General features: G+C 35.4%; 1 protein-coding gene across 3 annotated transcripts in view; it reads left to right on the forward strand.

Moving 5' to 3' along the window:
- The first annotated feature begins 3,279 nt into the window (after positions 1-3,279).
- The window catches only part of LOC121371418 (heterogeneous nuclear ribonucleoprotein U-like protein 1), a 28,301-nt gene continuing 4,275 nt past the window's right edge, over positions 3,280-27,305 (forward strand). Inside the window, exons 1-16 of one of the 3 annotated variants that reach the window (XM_041497293.1) lie at positions 3,280-3,539; positions 11,230-11,384; positions 12,973-13,246; positions 13,961-14,078; positions 16,202-16,266; positions 17,227-17,366; positions 19,002-19,101; positions 19,460-19,572; positions 20,119-20,274; positions 20,947-21,054; positions 21,500-21,622; positions 22,003-22,131; positions 23,680-23,848; positions 24,125-24,286; positions 25,716-25,856; positions 26,212-26,315. In XM_041497293.1, the coding sequence (XP_041353227.1) occupies positions 3,398-3,539; positions 11,230-11,384; positions 12,973-13,246; positions 13,961-14,078; positions 16,202-16,266; positions 17,227-17,366; positions 19,002-19,101; positions 19,460-19,572; positions 20,119-20,274; positions 20,947-21,054; positions 21,500-21,622; positions 22,003-22,131; positions 23,680-23,848; positions 24,125-24,286; positions 25,716-25,856; positions 26,212-26,315 (2,199 nt within the window). In that variant the 5' untranslated portion in view covers positions 3,280-3,397. The remainder of the gene's footprint in view (positions 3,540-11,229; positions 11,385-12,972; positions 13,247-13,960; positions 14,079-16,201; positions 16,267-17,226; positions 17,367-19,001; positions 19,102-19,459; positions 19,573-20,118; positions 20,275-20,946; positions 21,055-21,499; positions 21,623-22,002; positions 22,132-23,679; positions 23,849-24,124; positions 24,287-25,715; positions 25,857-26,211; positions 26,316-27,305) is intronic. The other 2 variants (XM_041497294.1, XM_041497295.1) reach the window with 2 other exon arrangements.

The following is a 27,305-nucleotide window of genomic DNA, read 5'->3' on the forward strand; positions in this document are numbered from 1 at the left end:
CTTTTTTCCATCTGGAGAATAAGAGAGGGAAATTGCTTATAAGTTATAAGTTTAAATAGAGTTGTTGAGAGAACAGCAAGGACAGTTGGGATGTCAGCAGAACAGATTTGTTATATTGTACTGAAAGGTAAAAAAAACAAAAACAGGGGCTATCTTAAAATTAAAACTTTCCAAAGGTCGCAAACATATTGCTGATGAATTCGACAAACAGGTTATCCAGTGGGCTGTTTACAAGCTATATGAAAATAAGCTACCACCCATTGTAAAACGAATACAGAAAGAAATTGGTGACAGTATACATATTTCAAATGCTAAAGATCATAAAGTACACTATACCCAGGTGGACACTAAAGCAAAACTGATGAAAAAAATTAAACTGAACACAATCAAAACTGATTACAGAGTGGACCAAATGACCGAGTTACACGGACATGTTATTTTAAGGACCAATAAATTTTGAGACCACCCCTCTGCTTAGCTTAGTACTTGTGATTTCACCTGTCAGGTGTAATCAATAGCAACCTGGATGTTATAGTCTGTTTCAATTTACATATGTTTTGCAGTAAAATTATAAATACATCTCATATTTCTATCTATAACAGGTCATTTATTGTAATTTTTTGTACCGGTTGATTGAATACCGTAACAGGTCATGATAATACTGACAAATTTTTATGGTTTTTATTCCAGGGATTTTCATAAATAATATATAAGACTGGAAAATCACCTGGGTATAATTTTGATTAGTACTTTAACGTCAACACGTTTTAAGCAATTATGATATAACAATTATTTAAAGGTGTTCCAGAAGGGGGTGGGATGTAGCTCAGTGATAAATTGCTTACCTGAGGTGCGATGAATTTTAGGGTCTGTTGTCTTCGACAGACTCAACCCACCAACCCGTTCTTGCCAGTGACTCACGACTGGGACACCATGCAACTTGTGTTTTTGTTTAGCAACTTTATTATTAATCATCGGCTATTAGATGTCAAACATTTGCTTATCATTGTAACAGTCTTAGAGCCAGTACTCCACATCTGGTAAAACCAAAGCCGTGGTATGTACTATCATGTCTGTAAGATGCACAATAAAAAAGATCCCTTGTCGCTAATCGAAAAGAGTTGCTAACGCAAATGCGTGGCGGCAGCGGATTTACTTTCTTATTATTTGTGTTGTTCTCAACCATAATTCCAACGTCATAACCGTAATTAAAATATGTTGAGTACGTCGTTAAATAAAATATTCTTCAATTACTGGAGGAAACAAAGTAACTTTTATATGCCGTATTCAAAGAAATGCATCTATATTTAGATGTAGCCCAACTAATTATTTTATGTGAATGTGTGAGATAAGTGACGGGTTTCTCAAATGTATTGTGATGGCCAAAATACTTAGGCCGAATTTACGAACCCTGTTTTTGACTTTGTAACTACACACATTTACAATGGTTAAAGAAGGAAATGTTTTATTTAACGACGCCCTCAACACATTTTATTGACGGTTATATGGCGTCAGACATATGGTTAAGGACCACACATATATTGAGAGAAGAAACCCGCTATTGCCACTTCATGGGTGCTCTTTTTAATTAGCAGCAAGGGATCTTTTATATGCGACATCCCACATACAGGGTAGTACATACCACGGCTTTGATATACCAGTCGTGATGCACTGGCTGGAACGAGAAATAGCCCAATGGGCCCACCGACAGGAATCGATCCCTGACCGACAGCGCTTCGAGCGAGCGCTTTACCACTGGGATACGCCCCGCCCCTTACAATGGTTAAACACCTGCGTTTAAGAAAAACAGGTTTCGTAAATTCGGCTCTTACTTTTTTAAAAATACTTTAATATGTACAAAATGTATATAAATTTTAAAAAGGTGTTTGTGTCTCCCATTTTTCAACATATAGCCCATTTTCTATCAGTGGGAGGCCCCCCAGAACCCTTATTGACTGCAGTTGCATTCGGCCAACATATTGTAAATATTCAATTTCATAGCGCCATACTCAAAAATTTCTTTCTGGCAGAAACGCTGATATGATAAAAATATTAAACTTGTAGAACGCTCAAATGAGGTGCAATAGGAGTCTCAGTTCTGATCGATCGATCGTCCTCGATGGTCCGGAGTGTTCTCCTTTGACCAAAATGTAATATCAACATAAGCATAATAATTAATACCATATGCTACACACCAAACAGTCGCAGTTTAACTGCTCAGGTGTTATACGTTAATTTAAAAATAAAATCCCAATTTTTATTAAAGTTAAAGTTTTTTTGTTTAACGACACCACTAGAACATGTATACTGATTTATTAATCGTCGGATATTGGATGTCAAACATTTGGAATTTCGACATAAAATCTGAGAGAGGAAACTCGCTACATTTGTTCATTAGTAGCACCATCGTGGTGCACTGGCGGGAACGAGATTATGCATAAAGAGGGGACCTCACCCTAACCCCAAACCGGGAGTGGGGTGGGGTAACAGTAGGATATTTTATCTATACACCGGTTAGCAGTTTTAATATGGGCGTGCCTACGATTTTGTTTTAACTGAAAATACATGTAACACTATTTCATCAAGATTAACCTCGAGTGCAAGCGCAAGCTAGTCAGCTCAGCTGTAATTACCATCAAAAATAAAAACCTAAACAAATAGCCTATAGAACGTGCAACGCATGTTGCACGGATTCTATTGTCTAATGTGTCCACTGACGGAGACGATTTGAATATCAGCATTCTTAGAGATGATTAAAGTTGTGTGGAATGTTTTGACAATTACGTTGTCGGCGAATTAATTTTAAAAGCTGAACATTTTCGCATGAATTATGCAGGGGCATGTGAAGGATGCAGGTATGATACATGAAACAATAAAAATATTATTGAAATTTTTATCTCTATTTTGTTTAAATACGTGTTTAGAAAAAAACCTAATGAAATAGCTGAGCCCAGTTTGGTTTTAACAGCTTTAAATGTTTTTAAAATAGACTAAATGATAGAACAGTTGTGACCCTATTTTGTTAAAAGGGATTCCAAAAGTAGGGCCTATACCTTTTAAGTCTTAACATTGGCTTCCGTTATGTTAATTCCTAAACATGTTTTTGTTTGTTAACAAATAAAAATGTAACAGATTTTGTGTGTGTTATTATTATTTTTACAATTTTCTACACTAGATTACATGAATTAAAACTCAAAACAATTCATCTCAACTGCTTTCGTTCGATTCCGAGTTCGACAACTTTTCTAATTCACATTTTATATTGAGGACACATGGGCGACCTCTTGCCGCCATTTTGAAAAAAGTAAACCAGTCCATATTTTGTTAGCGAAGATTTCATAGTCGTTTATCGAATGAAACGTTGAAGTTGGTCAGTTCTAGTTATAAAACACCAGTCATGAGTGACATGGAACGTCTGAACAAGATGAAAGTAACAGAGTTGCGCGATGAACTAAAGAAAAAAGGTCTCGAAACAAAAGGCAACAAGTCTGTGTTGGTGAAGCGGCTGCATGACGCCATTGCAGGCGATTCGGGTGTTGGCAAGTATTCGTGTTTGTATAAGCTTTAGCTGTCTCGACCATTAATGCATTTGAATACAGATAATGAAAAACAAATAAAATACATGATTCGAACTATTGATTATGATTGTGGCTTTTTGTGATTAGGTAGTAAGATTATATTTTTTAAAAACAAAGCAAAAAAAAAAAAAAAGAAGCAAGGCAAGAGGCTTTTTGTTGGCAAAATGGTAAGACCACATACAGAAGTGCATAAATTAATTCAAATGCATGCGTTTTTGGTGATTAATAATAAAAGGGCGAAGAGGTATTTGTAATATTTAAAAAAAATTGCTCTGCATGTCTGAAAATTTACTAAAACAAAAGTATTCAGTGTGAGTCCTGGCATTTTTAGTGACCAGTAAGCCAAAAGATAATTTTTTACCTAGTTTTCAACTGCAAATCCGATAACCAATACGTTAAATTATTCTATTTTACTAGTATACAAGTGCTACGCACCTATAAAAGGTTGATACGTTGAATAGAATAGTACAGGGTACTAGTACCATTGAAACATGCCAACTATTACATTTTGCAGAACGGGATTCCTAATGAACACAATTTGTCTCAAATGCCAAGTGATGTCCTATATTTTTGCAGACAAATAATTTATGTCCTGAACAGAGGAGCTGGCACCTGTGCCCATGACATGCTTGCGCTACAACAGCTTGCTCTGAATGTGCACTAAAACTCTGACCTGACTTTTTAAATTTTTCATTATAAAATGTTAACATTATCAGCAATGGAAACTAATTTGATGTGCTTGACTGTTGACCGTTTGCTTTATGCTTGCAGTGTGTTACTTAACCTTCTGACTACTGCAGGCGAGATTACTTAACCTTCTGACTACTGCAGGCGAGATATCTAGTCTGTTGTTGCGCCAGTTCACATACTGTACAGTGTTCTCGCTGGGTGAAAATTAACCTGAGTATTGCAGGCGAGATATCTCGCCCGACAAAACCTAGCTCCCCCTACGGGCGAAAGCGCCTACGACTATGGCCCTAACCTACTTCAGGTGGCATACCCTCCACATTCTCGGTGCTCCTCAAGTTTGGTTACCATATTGTTGTCTTAGTAGACTGAGAAAAGACATACTCCTTATTTTGCCTACAAAAAAGTGCAAAAAGGTTTATAAAAAGACTCTTTTAACTGAACCGAAGATGATATCGTTCTGACATTCACGGGCAGTTCCGGTTTTGCTGGACCGATCAAAGTTTTAGTGTTATTATTTTTAATAAAGATTTCAAGATGTTTGTAAAGTGATCTCCTAATGTCAAATACGTTTTTGTTATTTCCATCTTCATCGAATGAATCGATCGCTGTGATAAAATATCGCCAGCTGATAAAAAGTAGTTTCGTTTTTGTAAAGGCGGTGTATATATTATTTGGCACTCAAGATAAATGATTTTAATGATAAACACTACCACTTACGTTGTTTTTATAAGCGTTCATATCCCCCCAAAATGAAAAGTTTACAATATTTTATAAAGAACTGCTGAATAAACAGAATAACAATTTCTGTTACTTTCTGAAAGTAAAAATCATCGGTTACAACCAATTATATCTGGAACTGAGGACAAAATATCAAACGATAGTTGGTGGAAACAAAAGACAGAATGACCGTTCTGATCACGTGACAAATTTGTCGCCAAATAAGAGGGTTTTTTTTTCAATCGGAGATTGCTGAATCCGTAAAAAATTAAATATTTTTCATTGCTTAGGCGTATCATAAAATATTGTTTGTTTCCGGTTACCCGACCGACCCCCTAATTTGAACCTGCCGACCCTAAAACTTTTTTTGTATCTCCAAAAATTTTTTTTTTAATATAACGATTTCCACGAAAACATTCCAAAACTATCACAAGCACTAATTTGGTGTCATTTAGGGGATAACCCTACTGTGTTTTCCGATTTGAGGACGTTTATCGGTGGTTTTACTGTCGCAAATTTAGTTTTATTGGCGACCTGTTAGCCACGAAATGTTTTCTTCTAACATTTGATTGATGGAGTTACTTCCCTTAAAATTGAAGTTCGGTAACTTTCGTGAGATATCGGGCGAAGAGTCGGAAAATTGTTTTCACGAATATATGCGATCTTTTCCGATTTACTCTACATCTAGCGTAGCGAGGTGTTCCGATTAATAATAATAATAATAACTATATTTAATGATTTACTCCAGCGACAAACTGGCCTTGTAGAAATTTAGTGACCTTCTGATAAACTAGAGGAGGGAATGTTTACCGATACTGATGAGTTTACTGCCAAATCAAATGATTAAATATGTCAGTAAGATCTCGATGTGTTTCGTTATTTTTTGTAAGTGGTCAGTGGGAACTTCGCGGGTTTCCTCTAAAAACAGTGTCAGAATGACCATGTGTTTGACGTCCAATAGCCGATGATATTAAAGATAAAAATCAATGTGCTCTAGTGGCGTCGTTAAATGAAACAAACTTTACTTTTCAACATTCGTTTGAGCATCCTGAGCATTTGTACTGCATTTCTATTCATTGGACCAATTGATTGCTTCAAACCAAGTGTGTACTTTAATACTGGATGCATACAGAATAAAACTAACATTGCAAATGATAAAATTGGTAAGTCTACCATTTCTTAGATACACTAGGAAAGATAATATTCATAAAATTTTTTTTAAATGTTATTGTTGGACAGATAAATATAGAACCCTTCTTTTCAGTTTTCATAAAAAGAAATTGTTATAACTTATTTACTGGTAGTTTCTATCCAATTAAGGTTCAACCAAGTCTGTCCTGGACCAGTACAGAAGTTAGTGTTAGTTACGTGTTAGTATGAGAGTAAACCTTCTGCCTATTATTAAACAGCAAGGGGTCTTTTGTATGTACTCTCCCACAGATAGGTTAGCACCATGTTGCCCTCAAAATCAAAATGCCTTTGCTTTTATAAATGTATACGTTGCCCATGTAAAAGAAGCCTTTAAACACACCTATGTGGATAGTACTACATATTTCCTTTTTTTAATTAAGATATGAAATAGATATAGAAAATAAAATGGCCATACGGTTTGTTCTTTTGAAAATTGTATAATGGGGGAAAAAAAACCTTATATTTAAAACTGCACATAAAATATGCCCCCAAAACGTCACTTTTCCATGCCTTACTTCATTTCTAGGGAAAACACTGTGATGAATGGTATTGTTGGTTTGCATAATGCAGTTCTATACATGCAGAGGTTATTTTGGATACCGTTGGTCAACACCTTTATTTAATAACCATAAATAAAATTATTTTCCAAAATAAAATGTTTTTCCTACCTACCTACCCTATATTTTTCCAGCATGTAATAGGAAACAAGTAATATTTTTGTTTGGCCTTACATAAAATATAACTTTTATTGTGTCTGTCAAATATACAAATGGATACAGATATTGGAAAAAATAGAGGCTGTTAAAAATACTGTTAAATTACGTTACGGTAAATGTTTTGTCAATTGCTTTTTCGTTCACAACACGGCTTGTTTTTTTCGATGTCCAGTGTGCAGATTGATAGTTGTTTTTTGTTTGGGGAAAATGTGCATTTGGAAATAATGGAGATAGGTACTGGAAAATAAAGAGGGGCGCTTAAAAATAAAGTAGTAAAGGAAAATGGAATTGCGGGGCGGGGCGCCCCGCTTAAATGGAGCAGCGAGAACACTGCTGTATATAGTGATTCCCGAATTCATATTTCCCGCCGTTTTGCACACAGCACTCAACGGAAACCGATACACAACACCAGAAATAGATTTCTTGAGAAGATGGTGGTTTTTGTTTGTTTTTCAGTGGAAAATACCTCAGAATTTTTAGTTTAAAAAGTGGTTTTTTGACAAGTATTTTCGCTTGACAGTCAATTTCAGGGATCGATAGCTGATTGTGACGGCTAATTTGATAATAAATTTGATTGTTTTACCGACAAAGGAAATTGCCAAATATTCAGATATGGATCGTAGTTTGTTTTTATTGGAAATAATTGACTTAAATACTGGACAGCTGGCCACAAATGCCTGTAAATAAACAAAACACAACTTTTTAGATTTTTTGCCTTATTTTAATCAATATTAACTGATCTAAAATATGAAAATTAGAATAACTCCTGAAAATAGTTAATACATGTGAGTAAAAATTATAAACTTGCACCCACTCAGTGTTATTTGTCAAAAAATAATACAGTAGTCTAAAGGTTTAAATAACAAATCATTGAGTACAGCATGGCTGGATGTCTCAGATTGTTTTTGTCTGATCAGCTTAGATCTGAATAACTGGTAGATAGAATCTATGCGAGTGAAATTCTGTTATGGCAATTTAAATTTGCAATATTGTTTCGTCAGAATCAAGCTGTCACTGTAACACATTTTAGCTCGGAGCTATTCGGCTGATTTGATGATCAAGGTGTTCCACATGCTTTATTAACCTTTAGACTACTGGATTAATTTTTAACAAAAACCACGTTGAGTGGGTACAAGTTTATAATTTTTACTCACATATATTCACTTAAATGTTTGATAAATACATGAAATAAAGTTCATATATGAATTGGTAAGTATTATTTTCGTGTCTTTTTTTGTATTTTTTATTATTTTAGATCGGCTAATGGTGATTAAAATTAGGCAAAAAATCGAAAAAGTTGCGTTTACTTACGGGCATTTGTGGCCAGCTGTCCAGTATTTATGTCCATTATTCCCGATAACAGTGGTTTTCTGACCAGCAAATTTTTTTTTAAACCCGAACACGATTCATATTGCAATATTTTGGTAATTTTCGTTGTTGGTAAAACGATCAAATTTATTATCAAATTAGCTGTTACAATCAGCTATCGATCCCTGAAAATTACCGCGACGTGCCGCCATTATTGTCAAGCGAAAATACTTGCCGAAAACCACTTTTTGAACACAAAATTTCATGGTATTTTTAATTGAAAAAATCAAAACAAAAACCACCATTTTGAAAAAAAATCTTTTTTCTTTAATTATATTTCCGTTTCCGGTGAGTGTCGTGTGCAAAACGGCGGGAAATATGAATTGGGGAATGCACTGTATAGTGTACAGTATATCGACTGACGTGACGTCGGGCGAGATATCTCGCCTGCAGTAGTCAGAAGGTTAACCACAATCGGAAAGCCCCGAGACACACCAGGGTTTTACGATTGTAAATGAGCTCTCACAAAGCCTTAGACCAATAGTTTCGTAGCCAGTTTATTTGCACCTAACGTTGAGCTAAATGTTACATTCCGGGAATATGTTAAATAAATTAAAAAGTGCTCAATTTTTTTTCTCTTTTACCGTATTGTTGGTAACGATAGCATACGGTCAACAAAAATAAATAAAATATCCTAGTTTTGGTAAATGTAGACTTAAGTACACTTGTCAGAATTGTGTAACCTAAATAAAAAACGGTTTACAAAGAAAAGTAAACCAAAAGTACTTGTAAAAAGAATTACATGTGTGTGTATGTATATATACTGAACAAAATAAGAAACTTCCGTTAACTTTGCTTGAACATAACTTGATGAAAACAAACCGGGGGAATAATTGTTATATATGCGTTTAAAGAGTGTTCCATGATGCATCGTTTGGTGCAAAAATCATGGCCATAGGTTAACAGAAACTGGGAGAAATTTTGACCAAGTGTGGTAGGGTTTAAAAATAAAAACACCCACTTAATAACTGGTATGACCACCTCTTGAATTGACCACTGCAGTGCATCGCAGGCTCATAGAATTGACTAAAGTGTTGATTTCTGCCTGTGGAATATTGTTCCATTCCTGAATGAGCGCTTGACGAAGTTTGTTGACGTTAGCGGGTGGGTTGGGACGACGCCTCAATCGTTTGTCCAGACTATCCCAGGCATGCTCGATGCGGTTGAGATCAGGACTTTTAGCGGGCCAGTCATCAATGTTATTTGTCCTAAGAAAATTTACAGTGTCTCTAGCTGTGTGAGAGGTGGCATTATCATGCTGAAAAATCAAGATGTTGGCGTTGTTATGGAACAGAGGAATGATGTGATGAGCGCCCAGACCATGACAGAAACCCCACCCCCGAAACGATCTCGTTCAAGAACACAACAGTCAGCATAGCGTTCATTTCTCCAATGGTAGACGCGCACCCTGCCATCACCACGTTGTAAAGAAAATCGGGATTCATCCGAAAAAACGGTATTCCAGCGTCGCCGTATCCAACGAGTGTGTACACGTGCCCAATTAAGACGATGACGTTGCGTTAAAAGGCATCCGACGTAAGGACGTCGTGCATGTAAACCGTTCTCACGCAGACGATTACAAACAGTTTGCCCACTGATTCGGTTATTGTGAAGCCCAGGTGTGTTAGCAGCAGTAGCAGTGGCAGTTAGAAATTGATTGCGCAAATGCGTGTTCATGATATAGCGGTCTTGACCACGTGTTGTAACACGCGGACATCCACGAGGTGGCAAGTCGTTGGTGCTTCCTGTCGTTCAAAATCTTACGCGAAGATTTCCTATCGCTCGACTAGAACTCCCCGACATGCCTTGCAACGTCTTCTGTCGACATGCCAGCATCAAGCATGCCAATCACCCGTTCGCGTAAATTATTGGGTATTCTTGGCATACTAAAAATGCTACAATGTAAAAAAACGTTAATTTTTTTACAAATTTTGAAGCGTTTTCGTTCACTTGACAACAATGTCAGTAAGACAAGTAAAACAAATTGACCGAATATTACACGGGACATGTCGAACCATGCATGCATGTGCAAATTGAATTTCACGTTGTCGACGATTGGCAGTGAAAAAATAATCGATAAAATTCATGAATCGTGATAATACAGCTCAAGGCTAATACTACCTATATAATTTCATTACACAATGAATTCTTTAACACAACAAATACTATATGTACAAATCAGAAGTTTATTTTTTTGTTCAGTATATATATATATTTATATTTATATTTATATTTATATTTATTTAAATAAACACACATTCACACTAATACATGTACTTGATGTTGCCTGGCAAGTAACCATCTTGAGTTGGCTAGTGGTTTTTTTCTTTAACTAGCTAGTTGGTGAGTAAATATAAAGAAGTGTTTGGGATTGAGTATGTTTTTTGTTGTTTTTGACTTTTTTCACTCTCAGTCTGATATTGTATGGGAACTTTTTACTAGCCAGACTCTTCACTTGCATTGGGCTACCATACTGTAGAATCTGTGTACACTTGATACAATGGCAGCAAACTCAGGAAAGTCCCTTTAATCTGACACGGCTTGAAATTCATTTTCACGATTGGGAAGCAATCTTTGCTTTTTAAATTTGAATGCTTTCTGTCAATTTCGAGCCTTGTCCGATATTAACTCATTTGAAATACCTGGGCCAATTACATATACCATTTCATTCATGCTAAATTTTAAGTGTTTGATCCGATAACTTTTCTTGGATTCAACTCCAAAAGTTGAAATATGGTAACGGCTACACATAAATTTGTACCTCCTAGATCAAACCAAAAACATTTTTTTTTTTTTTTTGAGGTTTTATTGTAAATATTTTTATTACAAATATAAGTGAATGGATTTTGTTTGATAATAAAAATGATAGTAAAAAAAATCCCTGTTTTTCTTATTTTTTCAGTAGATAAATATATACTGTAGATATTGTGATGTGATTGGAGTTCCTAAAATTATTTTGTAAATTTTAGAACCATCAACAGATGCTCCAGCTGTTGGCGCGGATGAGAGTTATGGAGAAGACTCGCAAGATGACAGTCAGATAGATCAAGACTTGTCACAATCGGAACCTATGCAGGAAGAGCCTGAGGTCAAGGAGGAAAGTGAGCCCGCCACAAATAGCATGGTAATTATTAGAAAAATAAGTTTTAAAGGTTGAAGGGTTCATCAAATTCTCTAGCCCTTGCTTGTGGCTAGTGAATTGTTGGTTTGGGTTAGTGGAAATTATCTCTGGGCACAATATTTCACGAGAACCATTCTGTTCGCACGTTGGTTATGCAACTTTAAAATCACGAGAACACCATCTATCGGTTACGTGGTGAACAATTACATTTTTACATTAAAAGTACCATATGTCATAATCAGTAATGAAAATTAAAATCAGTTCATTTTTAAATACATTTGAACCATCAATATAGCACAGAACCGTAGTTCAGGTGTTAGGATTAGGTACGCCTAACTCATTGGTTATGAGAACTATATTCACGTAACTGAACAATCGGTTACCTAAGTAAAACTCAAGTGAACTGACTTTCAGTTACCTAAGATTTTGAAATGTTATATGGGAGCTAGTGATATTGACACTGGGGATCGCTACACAATTTTAAATAATTAACCTTCTGGTTACTGCAGGTGAGATATCTTGCCAGACGTCACGCCAGTTGACATACTGTACACTGTATACAATGCATTCCCCAATTCATATTTCCCGCCGTTTTGCATATGACACTCACCGGAAGCGATTTATTAACAGAAAATGAAAAACAACTGCTTCCTGTGTCTAGATTAAGTTTTTCAAAGGAAAATAACTTGGGATTTTGAGTTAAAAAAGTGATTTTCTGCAAGTATAATGCTTGTCGACAATGGCGGAATGTCACATCCATTTTCAGGGATCGATAACGGACTGTGACAGCTAATTTGATAATTTTACCAACAAAGAAAATCACCATATATTGGGATATGAATCATTTTTAATTTTTTTTTTTTTTATTCTGGTCGGAAAGCCACTGTTACTGGGAATACTGGACAGCTGGCCACAAATGCCCAGAAGTAAATGCAATTTTTTGCCTAATTTTAATCAACAATAATTGATATAAAATTCATAAAAATTAGAAAAATACACGGAAATAATACTTATCGATTCAAATATGAACTTTATTTTAGGTATTTATTTTTAATTGACTAGAAATGTCGCTAATCGTAATTTATATATATTTTTTTTTTCGCTGAGTTTTTGAAAATATAAACTAAGCACAAGCACATAATTTATAATATTCGGTTATTTAAATTTAATTTTTTTTTCTTCTAAAAAGGCATGAGTTCGACCCGTACCCCCCTTTCAATGGTTAGGGTAGTTTTAGGTATAGGGTTAGGGTTAGTCTTTAGAACCGTTGATATAGAGGGGTACAGGTTGAACTTTTCCCCCAAAAAAATTGGCAAAGTAAAAAAAAAAACCCAACCCACCGCCTAAAACAGTTTGCATACATTGATGATCTGGAATTGCAATTGAATTCATCCTGATCAGAACTTAAGATATTGGTATTCATTTAAAATTCCTGATATTAACTTGTTTACTTTTTCCATTTTTGTTTAATGATTATTCTGACTTGACAAGTATTGTTAATTCGTATATGTTGATTATTTTGACTGACAAAGTATTATTGATAAGTTTGTTGATTATTTTAACTGAACAAGTATTATTGATATGTTTGTAGCCAACAGAAGCAAAACCTGCTGTGAAAACAGAAGAGAAAGCATTGAAAATGGAACAGGAAGAATTGAAAATCGAAGAGGAATTACTGAAAACTGAAGAGGAGTTATTGAAAACTGAAGAAGAGTTATTAAAACCCGATGAACCAGTAGTGAAAAAGGAAGAACAAATGGTGGTTCAGGAAGGCCATCAGGAAAATGGGGATGAGGCACCTGCAGCTGATGATGTGGGTGAGGAGTATCAAACGATAGACGAAACTGGAGATACAGAGGAAAAAGGTGTTTAATAAGTATTTATAGGTTAATTTGTTCATTGACAACACTGGAAATACAGGCTATTTTCACAAAAAGGGGATGATAATGTACACACATTGAAGCTGCAATATTTCCCATGAAACGGCATGTAATGTAAATAAGCAAGGATACACATAAAAAGCATCATCACTTGATTGGTCATCCAGATGCGTTAGAAAAGCTTGTGGTTAAAATTATATATCCAAAATGTCAACTCTGTTATTGTACATGTGTTATCATTTTGTAATATGTTTGCCATTTAAACTGCAAAATGTAAGTAAACCACTCAAAATATGTTTCTTAAATTTCAATTGAAAATATTACTATTAAACTACACTGCATACAACTTTTAAGTTGCACTTTTTGATTTTTCATTTTATTGTGTTTACTGTTACATTATCTATTTTGAAAAAAGGACAAACAATTTGATTAGTATGAAAGTTATCCACCAGATGGCACTGTCACATCTAGGTCAACGTGTCCAGTACATTAATACTAGCTGGGTATCTTTATAAGTATGTGTTGCATTAAAAAAAAAAAAGTGAGGCATGGGGGGAAATTTATATAATTTTATTTTAACTGATCCAAATAACTGTCATTTTCTTTTTTAAACATTTATGTGTGACCCGGTACATATTGTCCATAATGCGTAGCTTTCCATTTGCCTTCATAATAATAATAAAATCTTTTGTCTTGTAGATGATGACAAAAAACACAGTCAGAAGAGAAAGCGATCTCGATCCCGATCACGTGAAAGGAGGCGATCGCGTGACCGGGAAAGGCATCGATCGCGTTCCAGATCTCGGGAACGAAACAGGTATGAGTTGTTCTTAATCTTGGAGGCCACGAGTGTTTTACTTGTGTCATATATATATATATATATATATACTAAAAAGAATTTAAGGGTCAGACAATATTTTCGACATTATTTTCTGAATGTCAATTATATTAGCTAGACCATAATGTCACGCATGGTATTGTTCCATTTTGATGAAAGTGGGTCTAAGCAACCCATAAATGAATTAAAATCCACTGTCATTGACACTGTCGACTAGTTCTAATGGCGAAAACATGCTTACATTTGCACGTAAATTAGGGCGAAAGCGAAAGGTCTGCTAAGTGCCCATAACTTGCTTTTTCACAAAGCGCTTCATTTTCACGCTTTGCACGTGTATTCCATGTTCCCAATGCTGAATTTCTGTATAATTGAGCTTGCATTCGTGTACGGTGCACACTCCAAATTCGACAATGGTACGACTTAAACTGACTATCGAAGATCGAGGAAGGGCTGTTGCTTGGCTTCAGGATGGCAATATGCAAAGAAATGTTGCTCCGAGACTTGGTGTCAGTCAGAGTGTCGTTGGCCGACTGTGGCAACGGTACCAAGCAACGAATTCTGTTCGAAATCGTCCACGTTCGGGAAGACCCCGAAGCACTACAAATAGAGAGGACCGCTACATCACCAATATGGCTCTACGTCAACGCACAACCACTGCACGCCGATTACGTGACAATCCGCGGACCGACTGGAACTCGAGTGTCTGATCAAACCATACGCAATCGTCTGAGAGCCAATAATCTAAGCTGCCGTCGCCAGGCTGTTCGACCACCACTCCTACCACGTCACAGAACGGCCAGACGTCACTGGTGCACGCTTCATCTGTGGTGGCAACGTGTTCAGTGGGGTCGAGTGATATTCACTGATGAGTCCAGGTTTAGTCTCCAGTTCAACGACGGTCGGGTTCGTGTCTACAGACGTCCTGGGGAGCGCTTCGCTGACGTTAACGTTAGACAACGTCACCGGTTCGGTGGTGGCAGCGTCATGGTGTGGGGCGGCATCTCTATCCACCACAGGACCTCCCCTCTATGTGGTGGATGGCAATCTGAATGGAATCCGCTATCTGAATGAGATTATCCGGCCGTTGGTTCTCCCAGGCCTTCAGCAGATTGGCGGCGGGGCAGTTCTGCAGGATGACAATGCCAGACCCCACCGTGCCAGGGTGGTAACGGACTTTCTCAGACAACAAGGTATCGCCAGGATGGATTGGCCAGCATATTCGCCTGACTTGGCCCCAATAGAGACTCCTGGGACGAATTAGGCAGGAGAGTTCGGGATAACCATGCCCCTCCGGCCAACCTTCATGATCTGGGTCAACTTCTTATGGCAGAGTGGCAGGCCATTCCCCAAGAGTTCTTCAGACGTCTGATCAACAGCATGAGGCAACGATGTGTTGAGTGTATTCGCGCCAGGGGTGGATTCACACACTATTAAACGAATGTTCTAATGTGTAAAATCCATGTTTGACAACCTTCAACTTTGACAGCATGTCATGTGACTTTCTTGTATACAGTGACGTTTATTTGTGGTTTTTTGTAAATATGGAACAATAAATAAAAAATTTGGTGTAGTTTACATCATCAATCTAATACACTCTGAAACTTACTTGGTTATAAATTTTTGACCCTTAAATTCTTTTGAGTAGTATATATATATATATATATATATATATATATATATGCATTGATTCTGTACTCCAAATTTTTATTTTATTTCATATTGGCAAATACAGTTTTTATCAGAAACAAATAGTTTAATTTTGTTGCTTTTGCAAATTAAAATAAATTATCCTTGGCAACCACTAATAAGTTGTCAGTGTTGTACTGATTTTCATACCATGCTAAGTATAAGTAAACCACAGTTAAACTGATCTGTAAATTGCGACTACTAAAAGTGTTTCTAAAATTTGTAAATGAAACTTAAGTGTTAAAAAAAATTGGTATTGAATTAATTTTTATTCTTAAAGAGGTTTTAAACAGAATGTCTAGCACTGGCTATGTTTTACTTTGTTGTATTGCTTAGAGCAAGATCCCAACACTGTTGTTTGCAGCCTTGGTAACTACCCTTTAAAATGTGTTAAGTGCTTCAATGTATTATTGTAGGCGTCCACCACCAGAGATGGATGATGAGAGCTGGGAATCGGATACTGCTTTCAAATTCGACAGATGTAAGTACAGGCTTAAATGTTTTCAAATTTTATTTCTAAACTTGACTAGATGACCATGGCTTTGAATTTTAATGTTTTATTTAAAAAAAAAAAGAGGAATATTAAAGGTTTATTTCAAAATCATCTCGCTGAGCTAATTTAGAATTTAAAAGAGTAATGCTATACATATACAGTGATGAAAATTTTCCACGGATCTCTGAATTTCCGTTGATTTTGGACCCCCATGGTTGATCCTGTGAAACGTGTAAATTCGTTCAGAAATTTTTATTGGGGGGGGGGGGGGGGGGGGGGGGGGGGGGGGGGGGGGGGGTAAAATATAGGTATATGCCTTGCACTCTGTGGAAATATCAGTTTAAGTTGAGGTTGTTGTGCAGCTGCTATCGTAATGTACTATAACTTGTTTATTTCGACGCACTGTGTGTATACGAAAATAAAACAAAACTAGCTTTGTGTGTTTGTGTTTAGTACTGCTTACTTGAGATGTCTGGGATATTGAGACCTTACATTTCTAGGCCAATTATTGCTTTGCAATTGTAAAAAAAAGCCCTATAGCTTAAGGGGGGCTTCACCACCCTGACCCCCTGGCCAGGGACCTGTGGCCCTCTGGACCATGGATAATTTCAGCTGAAAATACAAATTGTCATTCTCATCCCTGCATATAAGTATATTTATTCAAATTAATATCTATTTTGCATTATGAAATGTTATTTTTTGTCCAAAGTTAGGAATAAAAAACAACTTTTGGGAATGGTGGGGAATGATATATATTATATACGTCTAGAAACAGATGATAAAACCCAGGTTTAATAAGTGTTAATGATAAATGAAATATTGTTGCTCATTTTTTAACTGTAAAATGTTATTTTTTAAATTGTTATTTTGTCTGTAACTGAATTAATACCAAACTTATATCATCAATGAGTATATACAGTATAAATTTCTATGCCTTGTCTTTTCCAGATAACTGTGATTTGACGATAAGAATAGATGAAAATGGTGTCAAGGCCCACCCTTTAACGGTTGAAGGCTTTGCTTTCATGTGGGCTGGTGCTCGTACAATGTTTGGAGTGAACAGTGGAAAGGTTGCTTATGAAGTCAAAGTAGGTTTCAAAGAATTCAATACATCTATGTTGTATATTGGGGTACCCCCCCCCCCCCCCCCCCAAAAAAAAAATCAATTCAAGTGTTCGTATGATTTTTTTTTTTTAATGGTGCATGTTGCAACAAATTCATAAACGTGTTGAACCTGTGATAACGGGCTGTGCATCCTAAAAATAATGGTTGATTAGTCCACCATTTTCGTTTCTTACTGTCCATAGACTTGTGGGTTTTTTCCCAGCATGAAATATACTTTCTGAAGATTTACATTTTGAGCACTTTACCAGTGAAATTGTCTGCATGACCAGTTCTTAGAGTGACCGTCCCGTCCCATGTTGAATAGTCCATAGGATTGCAGTTGGAGGACAAAAAGGAAATATCAGAATGGTACAGAATGGTAGGGGAAAAGTAACATTTGAAGAAATAAAGATACATATTTTTTCTGGAAAAACCATTGTTTTTAGTACGTACAGTACATGTAGAGTTGGTCCTCTTTGTTATAACATTTCATTTTGTGTCGTGCACCATTGTAAAAGTAAGCCATGTATCAAATTTAAAATTTTACCATCCATATACAAAACAATGAAATGGTTTTTTTTTGCTATTCAACTTTAAAAAAAAAAATGCTTGTGAAGTATTAAGAAAAATCCTGCAAAAAACTTTTCATTTGTATGAGTAATGGAAATGTAAGGCTACTCAGCTGAATACAGTGAAGCCTTTAACCTTCTGACTACTGCAGGCGAGATATCTCGCCCGACGTCACGTCAGTCGATATACTGTACACTGTATACAGTGCATTCCCCAATTCATATTTCCCGCCGTTTTGCACACGACACTCACCGGAAACGGAAATATAATTAAAGAAAAAAGATTTTTTTTCAAAACGGTGGTTTTTGTTTTGATTTTTTCAATTGAAAGTACCTTGAAATTTTGAGTTCAAAAAGTGGTTTTCGTCAAGTATTTTGGCTTGACAACAATGGTGGCACGTCGCGGTAATTTTCAGGGATCGATAGCTGATTGTAACAGCTAATTTGATAATAAATTTGATCGTTTTATCAACAACGAAAATTAGCAAATATTGCAATATGAATTGTAGTTCGGGTTTTTAAAAAAATTCTGGTCAGAAAACCACTGTTATGGGGAATAATGGCCACAAATGCCTGTAAGTAAACGCAACTTTTTCGATTTTTTGCCTAATTTTAATCACCATTAGCCGATCTAAAATAATAAAAATTACAAAAAAAGACAAAAAAATAATACTTACCGATTCATATATGAACTTTATTTCATGTATTTATGAAACATTTAAGTGAATATATGTGAGTAAAAATTATAAACTTGTACCCACTTAACGTGGTTTTTGTTAAAAATTAATCCAGTAGTCTAAAGGTTAATAAGTAAGTGGAATTATATCATTCTATTAAATTGGAGACATCGGTTGATGTAACCTGTCATGTTTTTATTTAATAAAGATTTGATATGCAGTGTAGATTTATTTTTCACTCTTAGCTGGTACTGAAGGGCAATAAACAAGAACTACAGATATTGGCATCAAAGATACTGCTTCACAAAATTGTTTGTGATAAATTAAAATTTAAAAACGGTATTGGATAAATAAAATAAAAAATTCCTTTCAGCTGTTGGAAAATTTGAATGTTGATCACCTTCCAGCAGAGGAATCAAATCCACATGTTCTTAGAGTTGGATGGTCGACCGATTCAACATCTTTGCAGCTTGGTGAGTCTTTGTCATTAATTCTGAATTTCTGGGTTTTTTTTTGTAAAGTTAAAAAAATATATAATCCTGTTTAGTCATTATTTTAAGTTACGTAGAAAAAAAAATTGCATTGTGGTTTGTGTAACTTTTTATATATATATATATATATATATATATATATATATAATATATGTGATACAGATCCTCATAAAGGGTATTTATAAGAATTATTATTTGGGTTGAAAATTATTATTCACACAAGTTAACTTTATTAGCTTTGGGAAACTGAATTTCACAACTAGTTTTTGGGGCAACCATCAATTTTAGAAACATAATAATTAAGTTAAGTTTGAACCCTGATAACCACCTTCTTTTTTAGGTGAAGAACCATTGTCGTATGGCTACGGTGGTACTGGAAAAGCATCAACAGAGTGTAAATTTAAGGACTACGGTCAAGCATTTACAGAAGGAGATGTCATCACAGCATATTTGGTAAGATAAACCAGTGGTATTAATGTTTTAGTATTAACTTTTTATGGAACTGGAATGATGTCATGGACAGCCTTTTTTAGTGAAATTACAAAAATAGCAAACATCCATCATGCTACATAAGGGTTAATTTTAATTTTATATCATGCTAGTGGGCGAGACAAAAATTCTTAAATGTTTAAAACTGAACATATTTTTCACAAAGGATCTTATGATTTTTGCAGAATTGTGTGCGATTCCACAAATGGAATATGGGTATATCTTTTTGTGTCACACTGAGCCCATCTTGATTCCTAGTAATACAACTCATATTTAACCAATTATATATTTTTTGTATCACCTAGATTTAAATGTGTTGGTGCAGTCAGTCACATATTTTTTGTTGTATTATACATTACAAAGTAACTACTGATACGTAATTATATTTGAGCGTAGTTTTTGTTTCCTGTTTGCCAAATCAATCCACCAGCACATCTAATTTGAGTTTCTTGATAAAAAGTGGTTGTATAAAATATTAGATCCCATTGTTTGGGGTTTTTTGTGCTTTAGGACATGGAAAGCGACCCCATAATTATGTCATACTCAAAGAATGGTGAAGATCTTGGAACGTGCTTTGAAGTGGACAAATCCAGCATAGGAGATGCTGCTCTTTTCCCACATATACTGACAAAGAATACAGAATTTGAGTGCAATTTTGGACAAAATGTAAGATTTACCACATATTCTTTGTAAGCAGTAACAATATATGATTAATGTTATGTTATTATTTGTCAAAACAAATTAGTTTCATAGTTTTAAGTAATGTACCGTATAACCGGAAATTTTCGAGGATTTTTATTTTCGTGGGTTTCGAGGGTAAGTAGTCCGCATCGAAAATATAAATCCTTGAAAATATTTGAAAAAATCAACAAATTCTAACTAAAATATTTATTGTGAAAACCATAACACACTGACAATTTACCGGAACATTTTATTTCCTGTCATGCGCAGTCCACCGGATACGACAAGAGAATAGTATAGTCAAAACAACAAGTTAGAATTTTTGAAAAGTTATTGCGTGAATCTCACTGTTTGTAGAATATAAAAGTATTTTATAGATATAATTTTCGATTAATTTTAGTATGTATTGGTTAATTAAATAAGAGTTGGGGGATATACATTGCAAAATATTCTACTTTATGAAGTGTGTTTAATTTCATCATGTAACTAATGGCTCCACCTAAAATGGTTATCAGTTACTTCCGGTTAACCAAATAAATATTGGAAATATTAGTTCCTCAGTTGTAAATAGCTGTAAATAATGGGTCACTTTACCATTACTTGACATTCAATAAAATTTACACATAATTTGTAATTAGTTTTTTTGGTACATTTCAGGAGGAACCATGGTTTCCACTCACAGAAGGCTTTTCGTTCATCACATCAGTAGAAGAAGATAAACGTGTGCGAGGATCAACGCCCCCAGCCAAGAAAGAAGACTGTGAGGCAAGTGACTATAATAATAATAAACCGTTTTAAATGCAGGAATATAATTTCATGGAGTGAAATTTTAGCTTGGTGATAGACCAGTCCGCTGTATAAATTTAAATGAATCGCTTAAACACCAAGCAGTGTTCCACAGAGAGCCTGGAGTGTATGAATTGTAGGGCAGGTACTATTTGTGAAGATAAAAAAGTGGAAGTATGTGTGGGTTGTAAATGTTAGGTTTTAAGCATGAGTTAATTTTCACCAAGTAAATTGGTTTTCATGAAATGTTAAAAAATTACCGTAGTTTTAAATGTTGTTGACTTTTAAACTTTTAAAAACTACAGTTTATTTTCTAAATGCATCCTTGTGTATTTCACAATTTGTAGTGTTCAGTGTGAATTTAATTGTAATGTATATAGTCAAGAATAAAACTTAACATCTTTCTTTTTAATTTGTTTTTCAGATCCTCATGATGGTAGGCCTTCCTGGTGCAGGAAAGACGCACTGGGCTGAAAAACACACAGCAGCAAATCCAGACAACAAATATTTTGTTCTTGGCACAAACAACATAATAGATAAAATGAAAGTAAGCATATCCTGATTTATTTTGAGTGCATAATAAAAATTCTTCGCAGTTAGGGGCAGGACGTTGCCCAGTTGTAAAGTTCTCGGTTGATCCACGGTCGGTCTAGGATCGATCCCCGTCATTGGGCTATTTCTTGGTCCAGCCAATGCACCATGAGTGGTATATCAAAGGCCATGATATGTGCTATCGTGTCTGTGTGATGGTGCATATAAAAAATCCCTTGCTACTAATAAAAAAAAATGTAGGAGGTAATGTTTGACATCCAATGGCCGATGATTAATATATCACTTGCTCTAGTGGTGTCATTAAAAAAACCCAACTTTATAAATGATCACTTGCTACTAAGACTACGTAAAACTAAAAATGTTATCACATTACAGGTTATGGGCTTGCCACGGAAAAAGAACTATGCTGGACGATGGGATGTGTTGATTGACAAGTCAACAAAGTGTCTGAACAGAATGATTGAGATAGCTGCCCGAAAAAAGCACAACTATATCTTAGATCAGGTAAGTTGGACACAGCCACAAACAGTAGTAAGTGACTGTCGGAGATGAGAATCCCACGAAAGAATGAAATGCATCCATGGAATATTGGAATATTTTTCAACAGATGTGATTAACATAAATTGTAAGATTTTGTCATGTACTTGGCCATTTTTGCAAGGTGAGTTTTTCATGTGTTTCTTTTCAGAACCGACAGTTTTTTCTTTTCAGCTAAAGGTAGGTAATGACAGGTGGATTCCTTTCAGCGAAGGTAGGTTAAGCTAGGTTGTAGTTAGATGATCTCTCTCAAGATAATGCAAGGTGAGTAACAATATACAATGAGTTATAAACCACGAGCTACAGAAGAAAGAAGAATGACAAGACACGATATTGACAGGAGTAAGTTATTGCACCCTTCTGGCTGTTTGTCATCTGTTTTGCTATAGTGATAAGGTTTTTAAGTTTTAACATTTAAAAATGTTAAATGAGGGTTTTAAATGCTATAACATAATGTTTATTTATTAAATGATGTGTTTAAATTTAGTGAGTAATGGTTATGTAACGTGCATAAAATGTCGCTGAAGTAGATGTGGTATTAATGAATGTACAAGAAACTGCATAGAAATGTACTTATATTTAGGAATATGATTATACAAAGAATGTAAACATTTGCAGTAGCATTGCATTTTGTAATGGACAACATACTTAATATCAAAAAACAATTATGAATATGTTGATAGTGGTCATAGTCTGTTATGTTTTAAAGCACCGTCAGTACTGCTGCGTCAATGTTCTTCTTAGTATTAAATATATTAAGCATGTTTGAGTTTGTCAGAAATTAACAAAGTAACTTCGATTAGTAGGAATTGTTTTATTAAACAGTAAATTTGACTAATACATGGATCACGGTGCTATGTATATATTCTAATACAAGAAACACATGTTCAAGAGGAAACATGTTAATCCTGATAATAATCTGTTTTAATTGTGAATATTAACTTTTATTCAGTTAGGTGAGCAGGGCAATGCACAAAATTTGACTTGCATAATTTACTTATAATTTTAATATAATTGATATAATTGAAATACTGCTTGTTTTCACTATCAGCTTTAGGTAATTTTGTCATATGTTAGAAATACTTAGTAATGTAAGTGCTGTAACAGAGGAGATATTTTGCATATATTGATAATTCATGTGAGAGAATGGACATTTAAATGTTTTATGTTCCATATGACTTGAATGTTACAAACAGTTGTCACAGCCATGAGGGTGTTTTTCTGTGTTAATGCCTGTGTAATTTACACTGTAGTGTACATGATTCATGTTATGTTCAGTACAAGGTAGGTAAGGTTTAACACCAGCTGGAATAAGCAAGAAGGAATGTCGAATATGATGAAACAAATGTAACATGTATTTCTTCAAGTATGTTGCAGATATCGACAGGCGCTGAAATGATACAAAACCATTAAATGATTTTTTAAGACTGTCAATTATAACATCAAAATTGACACCAACTGGATGCCATCAACAAGAGGCAAAATAATGAATTATATTCTTTATCACCGTAATAGACAAATGTGTATGCATCAGCCCGGAGACGTAAAATGCAGCCTTTTGAAGGTTTTCAACGCAAAGCAGTTGTCGTAGTCCCCACTGAGGAGGATTTCAAAACCCGCACAGAACTTAGAGAGAAGGAAGAAGGAAAAGAGGTTCCGGAAAAAGCCGTGCTTGAAATGAAAGGTAGGGCCAGCCGAAACTTGGCTTGGCACCAGTTGCCACTTGTATTTCCTGACTATACATAGATAATGCTTCTCTGTAGAGAGCACACCATTCGCATGTCTTGAAACAAGCTTTCATCCTATATCTTCATAAAAGGTATTGGGTTGTTGTAGTTGTTGCATAACCTGCCCTCGTGAACCTCTCAATCAGTATGTGTATACTTCTGAGAGGTCCGCCTGGCTTTGTTGTTGTACGTTGCCGGTTTGCTAATCTGATGTCTGTCTGTTCATTTTTTAGCTAATTTCACTCTGCCAGAGACAGGTGGACTATTCGATGAAATAATATACACTGACCTGGACGGTGACGAATGCAAAGAACTTGTGGAGAAGTATCGCAAGGAGGCACAGAAACTGCTTCCTCCACCAGAAAAACGATGGCGTGGGGGTGATCGCTTTTCAGGTATGCATGCTTTAACCTTCTGACTACTGGATTAATTTATGATAAAAAAACATGTTGAAGGGATATCCTTGGTTTGAATTAGAATTGGTAAAGTTGTTAGTTCCATGCAGTAATATTTGGTATTGAATGAATGATTAATTGAATTAAAGAAATGATCTCGACCATAACGAAAGAAAGCATTCCATTTCAAGACTAGTTTTTATGAGGTCTCGGCTCTGAGTTTAATGTTAACGGGTTACTGGAATATATTTGATGGCTTTAACAGTAACACATTAGACATGTTTGGATTTGGCATTAACACATTACTGGGATGTTTGATTGGTATAACATTCACACAGTACTGGAATATGTTTGATGGGTTTAACATTAGCATATTATTGGGATATGTTTGGATTTGACATTAACACATTACTGGGATATGTTTAAATTGGTATAATCAACATTTATTGGGTAATGTTTAATGGGTTTGGCATTAATGTGAAACTGGGATATGTTTAATGACTAAACTTTTAACACATTACTGGGATATGTTAGATGGGTTTAACATTACCTTATTTGACCGGAAATAAGCCCAGGGGGCCAAGACAACTCATTGTAAGCTTAGCATGGGGTGGGCTTATTCCCAGACAAGGGGCCAGTTTTGTTGAAAAAACCCACACAAAAAACTAATAATTAAAATAAATAATAATTAAATGAACTAGGAAGAAAATGAAAAACGTCCAGTAGCACATCTATTAATTAGTGTTCCATTTGTTATTAATAAATAATAATTGTTTATTAATTAAATTGTTTTTTTTACTAGTATCTAATTATCAGAAACACACCTTCTATGTTACAATTACTTACCAGTGCTGTTTATTTACATTCAAAATTTAAAGCTGAGAAGACTTAAAACAACAAACTCAATAGCGTATACACACGTTTCTGACAGGCAGCCAGCTTACACTACAAAGAATTGTCAATCTAGGCCATTGTTCTTAGCCAATCAGAATAAGGTATTTGCCTAATTAGCATTAACTGCGGACCCAGTGTGGTGGTAAAAATAGACATTGGTTTTAGTTCAGACTTGGGTTTAGGTACTTCAAAGAAATACTGCAGACATGAAATTGAAAACAATGTTACACACTGTTACTGTTACACTACTAAATCTCACTGGTGGTAAAATATTGTGTTACATTTGTGTTTAGTTATCTGCAGGAGGTATGACCTTTTAAATGAACTTTGAGCACACTTGCAGTTTTGTTATTTATAAGGTGACGAAGTTGGGGGTGGGCTTATTTACGAATGAGGGCCTAATTTCTTAAATGCTAACAAAACGGAGGGGGGCTTATTCAAAGACATGGGCTAATTTCCGGTCAAATACGGTAATATGTAACTGGGATATGTTTAATGAGTTAAACATTAACGTGTAACTGGGCTATGTTAACAGCAGGTGGCAGAGGTGGCTACAGTTACGACCGACGAGGTGGTGGGTATCACAGTGGGGGAGACCGTGACCGGTACGGCAGCCGAGGCGGATACCGGGACCGAGGACATAGAGGAGGGGGATCGAGCTACCGAGGTGGCGACGGTGCGTAGATGTAATTTCTTTTCATCAGCTGAATGTAAAATAACAAACTTTACATTGTTTGAAACTTGAATCCTCAACTTCTGAAAACTGCTAGTCTGGTTTCCATGAGTATGAAGACCAGTTTTGAATAATTCAGTGAAACTGCTCTGGTATGTCCGTTTCATTCACTTCACTATAATTTCAAACAAGCAGTCAGTTGGAATAATAACTGGTGGGTTAAAATTAATTCGCATAAAAAGAAGACTGAATGTTATTACTGCATGTCCCATGTTCATGGTCCTTGTTATTTATCAATAATAATAATCATACAGATTTTGAATATGGTGTATGTTCTAATTTGAATTAATGTTTGCAGGTGGTTACCGAAGCTATGGTGGCGGCAGCGGTGGTGGTGGTCGGTACAATGACCGATACCAGGACAACAGGCGTTCATCGTACGGTTCTTCAGATAGGTCATATGTAAGTGTCTGTCTATTGTCTGCACTTCAAATACTAATTTTTTTTTTTTTAAATATCAGTCATATTTGTATAGTTTTATCTTGAATCATGAACACGAAAAGATAAACATGAAAACATAAAAAAAAAAATAATCACATACAATCAGTGAAAACCTCCACAAATTGTATATATTTTACATAATAGAATAAATAATATAAAAAAGGAATAAAATTAAAAAAATTGAATTCCCATATATGTAAAAAAAAAAAAAAGTACGAGTATTCAGTACTGTATCTTGAAAATTAATAAAAGATGGCACCGTTGAAGTGTTTGACAGCCTGAGCTAGCACGTTTAAACAGAGAGAGTAATAACGTCATCACTGATTGGATGAAATTTGACCTCTACTGGCTCGTGAGATAACACTACATATAGCTGTTCTGCTTACTCCCACTTGTTAAAAAAAATAAGAAGGTGGAAACCTGTTAATTTTAAAATCCTTTATAATTATTGGATACACTACATTGAACAGTCAACAATAAATACATTTATAGATTATATTTCATTATATATTATGCTATTTTAAGCAGTTTGTATTGCACAAAAGCCTCTTGCTTCGGACTAGGAGTAGGACACTCGACCCGTACACATGTGTTGATTATAACCAGTTGCAAATTCCGGGTCCTTTGTTTTAATTGGAGTGCAATACCTTGATGGCTCTCTAAACCAAGAATGGTGCTATCGTTAATGTATGTGTAATCTCTTGACCGACTCAGCGACTTTGACAAATGTCTAGCCTAGTGGCAGTCGATTGACACTACTCGGCACTGTACTAGTTTGTAGGTCCGACTTCAGTGACTGGCGATATACTTAGGCAGACTTTAAAATCACAAACGTCCAGCCATATTAACCACTATTTATTTATTATTTTAAATCAAGCACGAGATACCGATGTCTGGTCTGGCTGGTCCACTTGACAGATAGGAATTTGTTCCAATAATAGAAATGGACAG

Source organism: Gigantopelta aegis, chromosome 4, assembly GCF_016097555.1.
Source record: "Gigantopelta aegis isolate Gae_Host chromosome 4, Gae_host_genome, whole genome shotgun sequence".
NCBI classification, from domain to species: Eukaryota; Metazoa; Mollusca; class Gastropoda; order Neomphalida; family Peltospiridae; genus Gigantopelta; species Gigantopelta aegis.